Source organism: Corella eumyota, chromosome 6 (assembly GCF_963082875.1).
Source record: "Corella eumyota chromosome 6, kaCorEumy4.1, whole genome shotgun sequence".
In the NCBI taxonomy this organism is placed as follows: Eukaryota; Metazoa; Chordata; class Ascidiacea; order Phlebobranchia; family Corellidae; genus Corella; species Corella eumyota.
In genome coordinates, this window is record NC_137495.1 from 4,599,381 (window position 1) to 4,612,051 (window position 12,671).

Below are 12,671 nucleotides of genomic sequence, written 5' to 3' on the forward strand. Positions count from 1 at the left end.
TTAACTCTTTAACCAATTTGCAGTCTTTATATACGTTTTACATGAATTATTTATCACTTTTTCGGTGCAAAAATTTTAAAATTGACTGAACGAATAATTTACAACGCTTTGACATAATCTATTATGTAACAGCACCATCATTTTTTGCACTTTTGGCCTTGCATATTTTGATAAAAACAAAAGCATAAAAACGTTGTCAACAGAATTTAATTAATTTGCTATTTATAGAACAACTTACAATTTTAATTGCACAGTTTAACTAATTAAAAGGCAACTTAATTTGCATATATAGCAAATATGTGTTTTTTATTTAGTGCAAACCCATTACGACACTTTCTTTTTTGTGACGCAATGCTCTGAAATGTGTCACGTGGGCTTACGTCACGACAACGATATTATGACGTGATTCATAACAACATGATATTATTTCTAAAGCTGTCGAAAAGCGGTTTAAAAATATATTAAATTTTAAAACTGCTGCTGGTTAATAAAAAATGTATTAACATTTTAAAAAGTTCATTAATATTATTAACATTAAAAATTTGTTGGAACTTCAAAAAAGCACAAAAAGAATACTAATTATGACCAAAACGTCTATGTAAGTACAGTATAATTTTGTTTTTAATTTAAGTATTTTGTTTTGTTGATTTTTTTATCAGTTTGTAAAATTTAAGTTTGTTTTTAAGACCTAAATTTCGATTACTTTTTGTATTTTGTAACAACAAAGGCATTGTAGTCGTTAGCGCCATGCAAAAGTAGGACAGGATGTCTAACAGGGTTTTATAAACATGTTTAATTACATTTAAACCCTTCTTTTGTTTATAAAATCGCACTTTACCGACTAATTACTTATTGTTCTATAACAATAATCTTAGAAAAAATTTCGCGCCTGTTTAGAATTTAAAATGTTTATTGAGATTTTTATTTTAAAAAACAATTTTTTTATAAGAATCAAAATAACAAACCAGATTGGGAGGGTGTTACGTTGGTAAAAATATTGACTGGAAAAAATATTACAAGGTCAGTGGAAAAATCTTACAACCTATCCGATCAGCTGATTCGGTAAACAACAAACGCGTGCTGACTAGTATTGGTCACGTGATCAACGCAGCGTAGTGGCGAAAACCAGTATGAACCGGTCTGCGTACACGAGATTTTTTCGTTCTTTATGAAGGCAGACAAAACATGGTTCAAAACATTCGCGATAGAGATGAACAGAGTTTAAAAAACAACAAATTGTGTTGGTTAAGATTTAAAATAATCACTCGAGTAGCAAGAAGAGTTAGAAATATTAAAGTGGAATAAATGCGTTAGAAAGTTTGAACTTGTACTAACAGTGGAGGAAATAACTTGTTTAGAGGCTTATTGGCGGGAAATTTAAACGGTTTATTCAAAAGATTCAATAACGGAATTTTTGGATTAAATACGGTAAGATTAGGTTTTAAGTTTACATACTGCCTTTTTTTAGACCTGCTGACTGGCAGACTGGCTTATTGGCTGGTTTTTGTCTGTTGGCCGCTTGTGTTATTAAAAAATAGTAAGCTAATTTGTGAATGAAGAAAACGTTTGACTGTGCAGAAATACTCTTTGGTTGCTTTTTTTACTATATTAGAAGTGTAGTTTATGCGTGGAAGTAATTTGTAAAACAGAATGTCTGTAAAAATGTATTTAAGTTAAAGTGTGTGTTGTGACATAGCTCCGTACTACTCGATCGCTTCGTTTAAACTGATTCAAAACGCGCGTTGTAGCACTACGCTGCGTGACGTCATGGAATTTTTCACCGATTTTCCCACAGTATCAATGCGTCGCGCTGTGTGTGCGTTCTAGAGTCGCATTCGCGCGCGGTCGTGATACACGCGGAATTGAAAAAAGATTAGCCTAGTTTAGATTAAACCAGTCTTTCCTTGGGCCTTAAAACCGGCCAAAAGCGGTTTTAGGTGGTTAAACTTGGTATTTCATAAATAAGCACCATCGACTGAAAATATAGAAACAAATTGTTCGCATTCCACATTTCGCCGGATGTGAATTGTCGATATAACATATCTTCAACCTTTAAGTATAAATTAAAACACTTACCAGTTAAACAAGCACCTTGTCGTTTTTCTAGTTTGACCTGTTCAGTGTAATTGAAAAAATATTGCAATTTTGATATTGTATAAATGTATTTATTAAAATTTTTTTTTTGGTTTTGATTAAGTAAACGTTTTTTTTAGAATTGCAATGCCTCCCGTAGCAATGACCCTGACTGTTACCCCACAACATGGTCAACAACTACTTGATTTTTCACAGAAACTGGATATAAATTTACTTGACAGCGTTGTTGGATGCTTATATAATGGAGCAGGCCAACCAGTAAGTTTTAATTCTATTAAAACCCAAAAACAAATAAAACAAAACAGGTTTTTTTAAAACAGGTTGACATTTTACTCTAAAATATTATATAACTTGATAATTTAAAGATCTGGTTTTAACCAGAAATTGAAAAGCCTAGTAATTGTAGTGTTTTTTTGAAAAATTATGTTTATTAATAGCTCAGTGACGAATAGTATTTAAACCACCATAGTAAACTAAATCGTTTTTGTAATTAATGCTGATTCATAACAACAAGTTGTTTCTAATTTTAGCAACGAGTGGCAGAAAGCATTTTAACGGCGTTAAAGGAACATCCCGAATCATGGACGAGAGTTGACACCATTCTTGAATTTTCACAAAATCAACAAACTAAAGTATTTGAGAATTTAATGTTTGTTAAGTCAATAAATTTACTATTTGACCTTTTGGTGACTATGTAATACACCTTCACAATCACATGTGTCACCTGCTTCTTAAACTACCCATGTATAATATATATTTATTCCATATTTTTTTTTACTTGTAGTATTATGCCCTACAAATTCTTGAAAATGTTATCAAGACAAGATGGAAGGTTTTGCCAAGAAATCAGTGTGATGGTAAGACCAATTGATTTTGTAAAAATTATTTGTATTTTGTTGATAACTTTTACAACCACAAACTGTGTTATAAATATAGAAGACTTGCTACTTCAGGACTCTGTCAATTTTGAATCAATTTGGTAACCTAAAAATACTTCTTCATAGGGATCAAAAAATATATTGTTGCTTTAATTATAAAAACATCATCTGATGCCAGCATGAGTGACAAGGAAAAAACTTACCTGGGAAAACTTAACATGATTCTTGTGCAAATACTGAAACAGGATTGGCCGAAGAATTGGCCAACTTTCATCAGTGATATTGTGGGGGCGAGTCGAACCAACGAATCGTTGTGCCAAAATAATATGATCATATTAAAATTATTAAGGTAAATGATTTGACTGTAAACCTATGTCTATATATATGTATGTATTCACCGGTAATCTACAAAAATTCTTTTATAAAATTAGAAGGTTCAATATTTGAATTTTTTTATTTAATTTTGTTTTTTTGCAGTGAGGAAGTGTTTGATTTTTCCCAGGATCAGATGACACAAGTTAAAGCCAAACATTTAAAGGACAGCATGTGCAATGAATTCTCTGATATCTTTCAACTTTGTCAATTTGTGATGGTAAATTCCACTCGTAATATTAAATTTCACCTATTATTATTCTAAGAATTAAATATTTACATTCTGTTTTCAATTACAGGAAAATTCCCAAAACGCTCCATTAGCGAACGCAACTTTAAACACCCTGCTTTGTTTTTTGAATTGGATTCCATTAGGTTACATTTTCGAAACCGAACTAATAACTCAGCTAATTTATAAAGTAAGAACATAGTTACATATTTTATTTAAAAAAAATTGTGAAATAATGTAAAATATCACCAACTAAATTTTTTTTCATTACAGTTTTTGAATTTACCGCTATTCCGAAATGTAACGCTGAAGTGTTTAACAGAAATAGGTGAGCTTTTATGTTTGCTTGACCTTTTGGTTGTATATATATACAATATTCAAAAACCTTATCTTAATACTGGTTTTTATTTTAACAGCTGCTGTAACAATTCCAGGAAAATATGACGACCAATTTTTAAAACTGTTTTCACATACAATGGAGCAACTTAAACAGGTAAAAGTTATTTTTCTGATAAATTTTAGCCAGTTTTGACACTCAATAAATTTTAACTGAACTAGTTGGTTTTCAAGATTATGGCCAACATTTCCATATTTTCTTTAAAAATTATTTATTTAATTTTTTGCCCATTTTTTAGATGCTTCCAACCACTGTTAACATGAAAGGAGCATACGCAAATGGAAGTGACACTGAGCAAAACTTTATTCAAAACCTGGCCTTGTTTTTATGCACCTACCTCAAAGAACATGGACATCTTATCGAGAAAGAAGAAACAAGAACCAGTTTGCTTACTGTAAGTGAAATATTGTCATTAAAAAAACTTTGCTTTTAATTCTTGCCAGCATTTATAACCTTAATATTGACTAGTTTTGTTAAGGCGCTGTCTGTGTTAATTATATTATACCAGTCTAAGTTTAAACATTTGATTTTTGGGCTATTTTAAGAGTATTCTGGATGATATTACCTTTTAATTTTTATCTTCTACAGGCTTTGGACTACCTTGTTCAAATATCAGAAGTGGAAGAAACTGAAATATTTAAAATTTGTCTGGAGTATTGGAATTCTCTCTCGGCTGAGTTATACAGAGAAAATCCTTTTGCTTCCACAACTATAACTTCAGTGGTTTCAAATATGTCCGAATACACATCGGCACGAAGGCAAATTTATACACCAATTTTAACTAAGGTAATTTCAAGAGTTTTTGTAAAAGTTGTATATATGCTAATTAATAAATGCGATTTAAACTTTCTTAGGTTAGATTGGTTATGATCAGTAGAATGGCAAAACCAGAAGAAGTGTTGGTAGTTGAAAATGAACAGGGTGAAGTAGTGAGGGAATTTATGAAGGATACCGACTCAATTAATCTTTATAAAAATATGAGAGAAACACTAGGTAAGTTGTATTTTTGGGCTTAATTTTGTTTATGTATAAAACAGCTTAAAGTCTGGTGTAAAATTTTGTTAGTGATGCTTTCTTTTTATAGACTGTTATAAGTTTTAAATTTTTTTTGTGATGTATATATTTAACTTTTCCTATGATGAGAAACTGCCTAGTGAGGGACTAGTTGTTTGTGATTTTAAATACTTTATGGAAAGCAGCTCTGTTAAATTTAAATTTAATCACAAAATAAAATAAATTGACTTTTTAGCGCTGCGTTTTATTTAGTAAACTTAAATTCACTTCTCAATGACCATAAGATTATGAGATCTAAGGAAAAAAATTAGGAATATTTTTTTTTATACTTCTGTTTTTAGAATAAAACATTATTTGTGATCAAATGAAATCCTTATTAAACATTATAGCATAATAATACTAAATCTTATGATTTTACCTTTTTAAATTTTTACATCAACTTATAACATGTTTAATATCAAAAAACAAACACTAAAGAATGCTATGTAAATAGGTCGTGTTTGTATTAAAAAATTTAATATCTCTTTTTGTAATAAAACCTGTTTACCTATAACCACAAGCTATTTAGGGCACAATGACTAGCACTATTCTGAACCAGTAAACGGTTTTTTGTTTGGGTTTTTTCTTATTTACATATTTTCTATTTTTACCACTCTAAATACTTCCCTTTTTAAGATTTATTTTTTATTTTTAGTGTACCTTACACATTTGGATAATGGTGATACCGAAAGAATAATGACAGCTAAGTTACATAACCAAGTAAGTAGTTATTTTTATCTACCTCCCAAAAACCTTTAAATAGCCCTTTGTACAACCCAAAATTTAACAACTCGAGTAAAAAAAAACAAAAACCACCTTATTGCTTTTTAATTATCACTTGTAGTTTAAATATATTTTTATAAAATTTTTAGGTTAATGGAACAGAATGGTCGTGGAAAAATTTAAACACATTATGTTGGGCGATTGGAAGTATTAGTGGAGCCATGCATGAAGAGGATGAAAAAAGGTTTCTTGTTACTGTAATCAGAGGTTAGTTCTTGACATGTATTTAAAATCTTTTTTTTAAATATCTTTAAAAATAAGAGTCTTTTTGCATTGGTTAGTGTAAATTGTTGGCCTACTTCCTAAAAATGCAAATACTCCGATATTTTTCCCCTTTTAACTTGTTTTTTCTCTTAGATCTCTTGGGTTTATGCGAACAGAAACGTGGCAAGGATAATAAAGCGATAATAGCATCAAATATAATGTACGTGGTTGGACAATATCCCAGATTTTTAAGAGCTCATTGGAGGTTTCTAAAAACTGTTGTCAACAAATTATTTGAATTTATGCACGGTAAGTTAGTAGCTAAAATAAAATATTTAAAAAAACTAAGATAAATCAATCCTGTGATGGGAAATAGCCTAGAGAGGGACTAGTTGTTAGTGATTTTAAATACTTTATGGAAAGTAGCTCTAAATTTAATTAAAAAATAAAATAATTTGACATTTCGGCGCTGCTTTTTATTTAGTAAACTTAAATTCACTTCCCAATGACCATGAGATTATGAGATCTGAGGAAAAAATAAAATAATTTTTTTAGTGGGAAATTCTGGACAATGTTTAAAAAAAATCTGAAAAATATCTTGTTTATTTTCTTTATATAGAAACTCATGATGGTGTTCAGGACATGGCTTGCGACACTTTTATCAAAATTGCACAAAAATGTCGTCGCCATTTTATTCAGATGCAAGCAGGAGAGGTGATGCCGTTTATTGAAGAAATTTTAACAAGTATTTCAACAATAATCTGTGATCTACAACCACAACAGGTAAAAATAGAAAAAGTTTATATTATTTAAATATTTTTTTTTAATTGTTTAAATTTGTTCTTGGTAAATTTGTATTTTAATACTTTTAGTTTTTATTTTTATCTCTTATTCAAATATTTGTAGGTTCACACTTTCTATGAAGCAGTTGGATTTATGATAAGTGCACAGACTGACCATGTTGTACAAGAACATCTTATCGAAAAATATATGATGTTGCCCAACCAGGTAAATTACTTCAACTATATATTTTTTTTACTTCTATAAATTAAAATGTGAATATCATCCCCTTTTTACACGAAATGTGTAATTTATCCACTGTCATTTATAATTTTGTGCTAATATTAAATAATTTTGATTTAGGTTTGGGATAACATCATCCAAAAAGCAACCAAGGATGTTGATGTATTAAAAGATCCCGCTACAGTAAAACAATTAGGAACCATTCTCAAAACTAATGTCAGAGCTTCCAAAGCAGTAGGCAACCCTTTTGTTCAGCAGGTAATCTTAAATTTACAATTAAAAAATTTAGAAGAAAAAGCTACGAGCTGTTTTTTTTAATTTAAAATAATAATTTCTTGTTTTATTTTTAGTTAGGCAGAATCTATCTTGACATGCTGAACGTTTACAAATGTCTGAGTGAGAATATATCGGCAGCCATTTTACAGAACGGTGAAGCTGTAATGAAACAAGTTCTCATCAGAAGTATGAGAACGGTAAAAAAAGAAACTTTAAAGTTAATCTCAGGATGGGTTAGCAGAGCGACAGACCCAGAAATGGTAAGAAAATATTAAGAAACTCTATGTTAATTTTGTAACATTCATAAAAACTTTTTTTGCTTGTACACACTTTTGCTTTTGCAAATTTTAATTTTTGTGCCTTTTTAACTCAATTTTTTTTATTCCAAGGTTGCTGAAAACTTTGTTCCCCCCTTACTAGAAGCTGTGTTATTAGATTACAAAACCAACCTACCCGCTGCTCGTGAACCTGAAGTTCTCAGTACTATTGCAACAATTGTTAATAAATTGGAGGTAAGATTCATAATCTTGGGTTTATATGTCTATTAGAAAATTTTCTATGATGTGAAACAGCCTGGAGAGGGACTAGTTGTTTGTGATTTTAAATACTTTATGGAAAGCAGCTCTCGTAGTTCCAAAATTTAATTAAAATAAAATAATTTGACAGTTTAGCGCTGCGTTTTATTTAGTAAACTTAATTTCACTTCCTAATGACCATAAGATTATGAGATCTGAGGAAAGTTTTTTGTTGTAGGTAATTTTAAAACGAAGATTTTATCTAAAATTAAAATTTTTTTATGATTTAAGGGTGCAATCACCAAAGAAATTCCCCAAATATTTGATGCAGTATTTGAATGTACTCTAGAGATGATTAACAAAGACTTTGAAGAATTTCCTGAATACAGAACCAACTTCTTTTTACTTTTACAAGTAAATATATATTACAACTTTAAAAAAATTTACCCCTAAAAATACCAAACTGTTACTTTATTCAAACTGTTACGTTACTTTATACCTTTTTTTTAGGCTGTAAATAACCACTGTTTCCCTGCCTTACTAAACATCCCACCACCACAGTTCAAACTTGTCCTCGATTCAATTATTTGGGCTTTTAAACATACGATGAGAAATGTTGCACATACAGGTATGTTAAAAAATCAATACCTTAACATTATTATAAAAATTAAATCACTTTTATATTGCTAAGTTTAAAGAAACGCATTTTTTTTAATTTCTTTTCTGTAATTTTAGCATTCTGTCTTTTTTTGCTTGACGATCTTGTTATACATTTTAATATGTTTTTTTTAGGTCTAAGCATTTTGTATCAGCTGCTACAAAACATAACAAAAGAAGAAGTGGCTGCACAAAGTTTTTATCAAATGTACTTCACCGATATCCTGCAACATGTGTTCAGTGTTGGCACAGACACATCACACACCGCAGGTAAAATCGTGCCAAAATAAAATAAATATTGTTGTTTTGACATTTAATTTCTTAGGCCTGCAAGTGTTTAAAATTGTTAAAAATATATTTGTTTTATTTTTGCAGGTCTTACAATGCACGCCTCTATTTTATCTTATATGTTTAAATTAGTGGAGGGAAATAAAATAACTGTCCCATTACATCCTGACCAACCTGATAACCTGGTTTTTGTACAAGAATATGTTGCTAACTTGCTTAAAACTGCCTTCCCCCATTTGCAAGAGTAAGTCAAAGCAGTTTTCTTGACAAACAAATTTCCAACACAAAGTGACCAAATATGTTTTTATAAATTTATTTTTTTTTTAGTGCGCAAATTAAGCTTTTCGTAAGAGGGTTGTTCAGTTTAAATCATGATATCGTGTTGTTCAAAGACCATCTCCGTGACTTCCTTGTTCAAATTAAGGTGAGACGATAAAAAATTAAAGAAATAGCTTTTTAAAATTAGTTTTCCCAGTGATGACAAACTGCCTAGGAGGGTTTGGTTTAAGTCGGTTTTTGAAGCTATAAGAAAAAATTATTTTCCACTAAATTTATTTATTTTTAATTTATTATTTGGCCAAGAAAATAATTTTTTTGAAAAGTGGAAAATTCCGGCTTGCCCCGTGATAGTTAAGATTATGAGATCTGAGGGAAAGTGTAAAAAAAAACGAATTTAATCTTAATTTTGGCCTGGTTTTCTCTGGATTTGAAATACTCTTCTGTTAAACTAATTTTTATACACCCAGGAATTTGCTGGCGAAGATACCTCCGACTTATTCCTTGAAGAAAGAGAAGCTGCATTGCAAAAAGCCCAAGACGAAAAACGACAAGTCCAGATGGCGGTACCTGGTATTCTAAACCCACACGAGACAGAAGAAATGCAAGATTAAGACTTAAGATTCCACTTTTTAACCATCGAGTGTTAAAAACTAAAGGCCAGCGCCGATAGTTTCACGTTAAAGGGAAATAATTAAAGATTGCATAATGCAAGCTTCACAGCAAGAGTTATTATATGACTGTTTGTTGTTACAGAATAAATAAAACTGTTAAAAATGCCAAATTTTTTTCAAATGGTTTTTTAAAACAAAGGTTTTAAACAGAGGGTGTTTCTGTGAAATGCTGATTTGAAAAAAGCTTTTTCTGTAGTTTTTTCTTTCAAGATTATTAGAAAAACCTAGTACATTCCTTTATTAATAGGTTCTACGAATCGCTGAGAAGTATTGGGTGTAATTTAAAATAAATCTAATCTATTACACCTAGCTTTGTAAGCTTTTAAAAAATCATAACCAATCTGTATTCCACTCTGCGAGCTTGGCTAAATAATTATAACTAATTAAAACCTTAATTTGAGATATTTTATAGAAATTTGGTTTTCGAGTAAAATATTTAACTTTTTATTTTGCGTAATTTTTTGTTTTGATGATTTGTTTATCTAGTTCTTATTTTGTTAATCTATTGTGTTTTCAATAAAGTCTAGTTCTTTATAAATATCTTTTTATTTATTTTTCAGTTATTTTCTATCTAATCCAAGTAGTTCTTGCCCTTAACTCTATACAAGAAGCCTTTCTTACAATATAGTTTTATTTAGTGCAAATACCAACACAATAACACATAGTTTAATAATGTTATTTGGATGTAAATAAGATATTGAATTGTCTGTTGAAATAAAACTGCATCGTTTTTATAGATAAAGGCTTATCAAATACACATCCTAAACGCTTTGAGATTTAACATACAACTTTTAGTAGTCGTCATATTGGCCAGATTTCTTTGTATACTTCGTGGTTTGATGTCCTTTCATGTCGGAATCTTTGTGTGCATATTTGAAACATTTATTGCAGAATAAATCTCCTTCGCAAGTGAGGCAACGAACTTGTGCATCCCCGTTGCAGAGGTAACACCAAGGTAGTTCGTCCGGGTCTTGTTCAAAGTCAGGCTTGTTTTCGGGTACTTCTGGCCTGTAAAAAGTTCATTTTATTTCAATTTTAATCTTTTAATAAGCATAATTTAACACAGAACATAAACTATGTATGTCAAATGCTTCTATTATAATGTAGATTTTTTACCTTAAAATTGGTTCTTGTTTTTGGCTGCTTTTGCCTCCACTGTTTATCCTACTTTGTTCCAGTCTATCTTCTTCTAACAACTTCTGAATGAGTTTAGAGCTCTCCTCATCCATGTCTTCGTCATTTGTTTCCTCATTACTGTTTTTCCAGTTCATGGGAGCTGTTTTTAAATCAAAAAAAATATTTAAAAAAATTGACAAAACCTTATATTTTAAACAAAATTTCCATACATGTTGGGGCATTTTCAATCTGTGACAACCTCTTCAAGATTTCTGCATCATCTAGTTTCCCAGCCTCTTCCTCGTCATTCTCCCTCTCCAACTCTAATTTCACAAGCTGAATTAGATCATCAGAGCTAGGATCTTTAAAACAATAAAAAAATTAAGACTACTTTTTTTTTATTAGAGAAATGAATTATTCATGACACTACAAAAGCTTTTGGAAATGTTTAAGAATTGGAAAAAAATTAATAATTGATTAACAAATCATTTTTACTTTCAGGAATAGTTGCAGGACGTGAATTTTCATCGTTCTGGTCATTCTTTTCAAATCCTTCTTCCAGTTCGATTTCAGCAGTGTATTGTCTTATTAATTTCTTTACTTGTTTGACGTCAGATTCATTTTTCGATGAATGAGGCTGATTCGGTGGCAGACCTCTTTTCTATAGAAAAATAAATTTAGATTGTTCTATAAGCTGTTAAATTTCACAAGTGATGTAATACCATTGTTTATACATTAATACATTCTATAGGATTTACATCAACCAAATAACCATAATTGTATAACAAGTTTTATTTTTAATTAAATTATAAATAAAATTTACAGCTATCTACCCTTATGCTATGAACTCTAATAGCAGGTGGTCTATCTCCTTTAAGTTTAGCGAGTCTATATTCCAATTCTTCGAGCGTTACATTGGAATTAACTGCACATAAATTTTGTAACCTTTTTTCTATTTCTTCTACCGATATATCTGCGACATTATGATTTTTATAATATATAGTTGTTGGATATTATAATTAATAGCAAATTTTTGTCAGGTTGTTTTTTTAAACCTTTTCTATCATAGGATTCTTTTAGATTTTTAAGTCTATTTTCTATATCTTGATCAGTTGAATCTCTCTCAGCAATTTCACTTTCTTTCTTGATAACTTCCTTTTTTTCCATTTCTCTAAAATCATTAAAACAATTGGTTTTTTAAGTAGTACAATAAAAAAATCTTTTTGCATATATATATAATAATAATAATTATAATTTTTAAACCGTTTAAAATTGGCAGGTGGCGAGACTCGACCGCTGTTGTTAGTTTTTTGTTTTCTTGCATCATGGCAATTTTTACAAACTTGTTGTATTCCCATTCCAGGCAAATCAGCCTTGTACAATTGGCAATCTTTACATGTTGTTCGTTGACAGCCTTTACAACCATACTAAACATATACATCCCATAAATAAATTGAACAAAAACATTTACGTCTTCATAAAATAATAAATACAGGTTTTTATAACTTTTAAATAGCTGGGTAGGTTTTTTTAAATTCTGTAGGTAAATTTGATGATCAAAAATCCTGTTAAACTTCAAGTTTTACTTTTAAAACGGTAAAAGAAACGCCTTTAAAAATAAACAAAATTCATTACCTGTTTCTTGAACAACCCAAACTTTGTCATACAAATATAGCAACTCTGAGGCCCCGACATTATTATTCCTGTAGATCACAAATTATATCTAAATCCAAGTTTGTTTACTTTGTTTGTTTTGGTCATCAGATAGAGTCACGTGCTTATGTCGTTTCGCTCCACTTGACATATTAGTGGTTTCAAAAATTTTAACTTTGTTTT

At 30.0% G+C, this 12,671-nt stretch overlaps 2 protein-coding genes across 2 annotated transcripts; one reads left to right on the forward strand and one right to left on the reverse strand.

Moving 5' to 3' along the window:
* Nucleotides 1-1,063: 1,063 nt before the first annotated feature.
* LOC145755520 (exportin-1-like) lies at nucleotides 1,064-10,259 on the forward strand. Its single transcript, XM_082571762.1, has 26 exons — nucleotides 1,064-1,428; nucleotides 2,214-2,352; nucleotides 2,625-2,726; nucleotides 2,879-2,951; nucleotides 3,099-3,321; nucleotides 3,450-3,564; nucleotides 3,644-3,763; nucleotides 3,847-3,901; nucleotides 3,990-4,066; nucleotides 4,209-4,364; nucleotides 4,559-4,756; nucleotides 4,825-4,963; nucleotides 5,679-5,743; nucleotides 5,896-6,013; nucleotides 6,164-6,319; nucleotides 6,630-6,793; nucleotides 6,917-7,018; nucleotides 7,154-7,291; nucleotides 7,384-7,569; nucleotides 7,699-7,821; nucleotides 8,116-8,238; nucleotides 8,335-8,452; nucleotides 8,617-8,751; nucleotides 8,857-9,013; nucleotides 9,097-9,193; nucleotides 9,516-10,259. Exons 2-26 carry the CDS (start codon nucleotides 2,221-2,223, stop codon nucleotides 9,657-9,659), a joined length of 3,216 nt encoding a protein of 1,071 aa, XP_082427888.1. The 5' UTR covers nucleotides 1,064-1,428; nucleotides 2,214-2,220; the 3' UTR covers nucleotides 9,660-10,259.
* Nucleotides 10,260-10,338: 79 nt separating this feature from the next.
* On the reverse strand, nucleotides 10,339-12,591 carry LOC145755522 (abscission/NoCut checkpoint regulator-like). The gene is made up of 8 exons (XM_082571763.1): nucleotides 12,471-12,591; nucleotides 12,099-12,262; nucleotides 11,891-12,006; nucleotides 11,669-11,808; nucleotides 11,331-11,496; nucleotides 11,066-11,197; nucleotides 10,836-10,995; nucleotides 10,339-10,727 (listed from the first exon to the last, which is right to left on the reverse strand). The coding sequence occupies exons 1-8, from the start codon at nucleotides 12,528-12,530 to the stop codon at nucleotides 10,511-10,513; spliced, it is 1,155 nt and encodes a 384-aa protein (XP_082427889.1). The 5' UTR covers nucleotides 12,531-12,591; the 3' UTR covers nucleotides 10,339-10,510.
* Nucleotides 12,592-12,671: the final 80 nt, after the last annotated feature.

What these genes read in the sequence shown, in the direction of transcription:
- LOC145755522 (XM_082571763.1), bottom strand. Translation starts at nt 12,530, where the DNA reads ATGTCGGGGCCTCAGAGTTGCTATATTTGTATGACAAAGTTTGGGTTG. An exon ending in CCACCTGCCAATTTTAAACG is followed by an intron (nt 12,007 to 12,098) that starts GTTTAAAAATTA and finishes TAATGATTTTAG; the next exon opens with AGAAATGGAAAAAAAGGAAG. An exon ending in AAACAAGAACCAATTTTAAG is followed by an intron (nt 10,728 to 10,835) that starts GTAAAAAATCTA and finishes AACTTTTTACAG; the next exon opens with GCCAGAAGTACCCGAAAACA.
- LOC145755520 (XM_082571762.1), top strand. Translation starts at nt 2,221, where the DNA reads ATGCCTCCCGTAGCAATGACCCTGACTGTTACCCCACAACATGGTCAA. An exon ending in GAAGTGTTTAACAGAAATAG is followed by an intron (nt 3,902 to 3,989) that starts GTGAGCTTTTAT and finishes TTATTTTAACAG; the next exon opens with CTGCTGTAACAATTCCAGGA. An exon ending in AGACACATCACACACCGCAG is followed by an intron (nt 8,752 to 8,856) that starts GTAAAATCGTGC and finishes TTATTTTTGCAG; the next exon opens with GTCTTACAATGCACGCCTCT.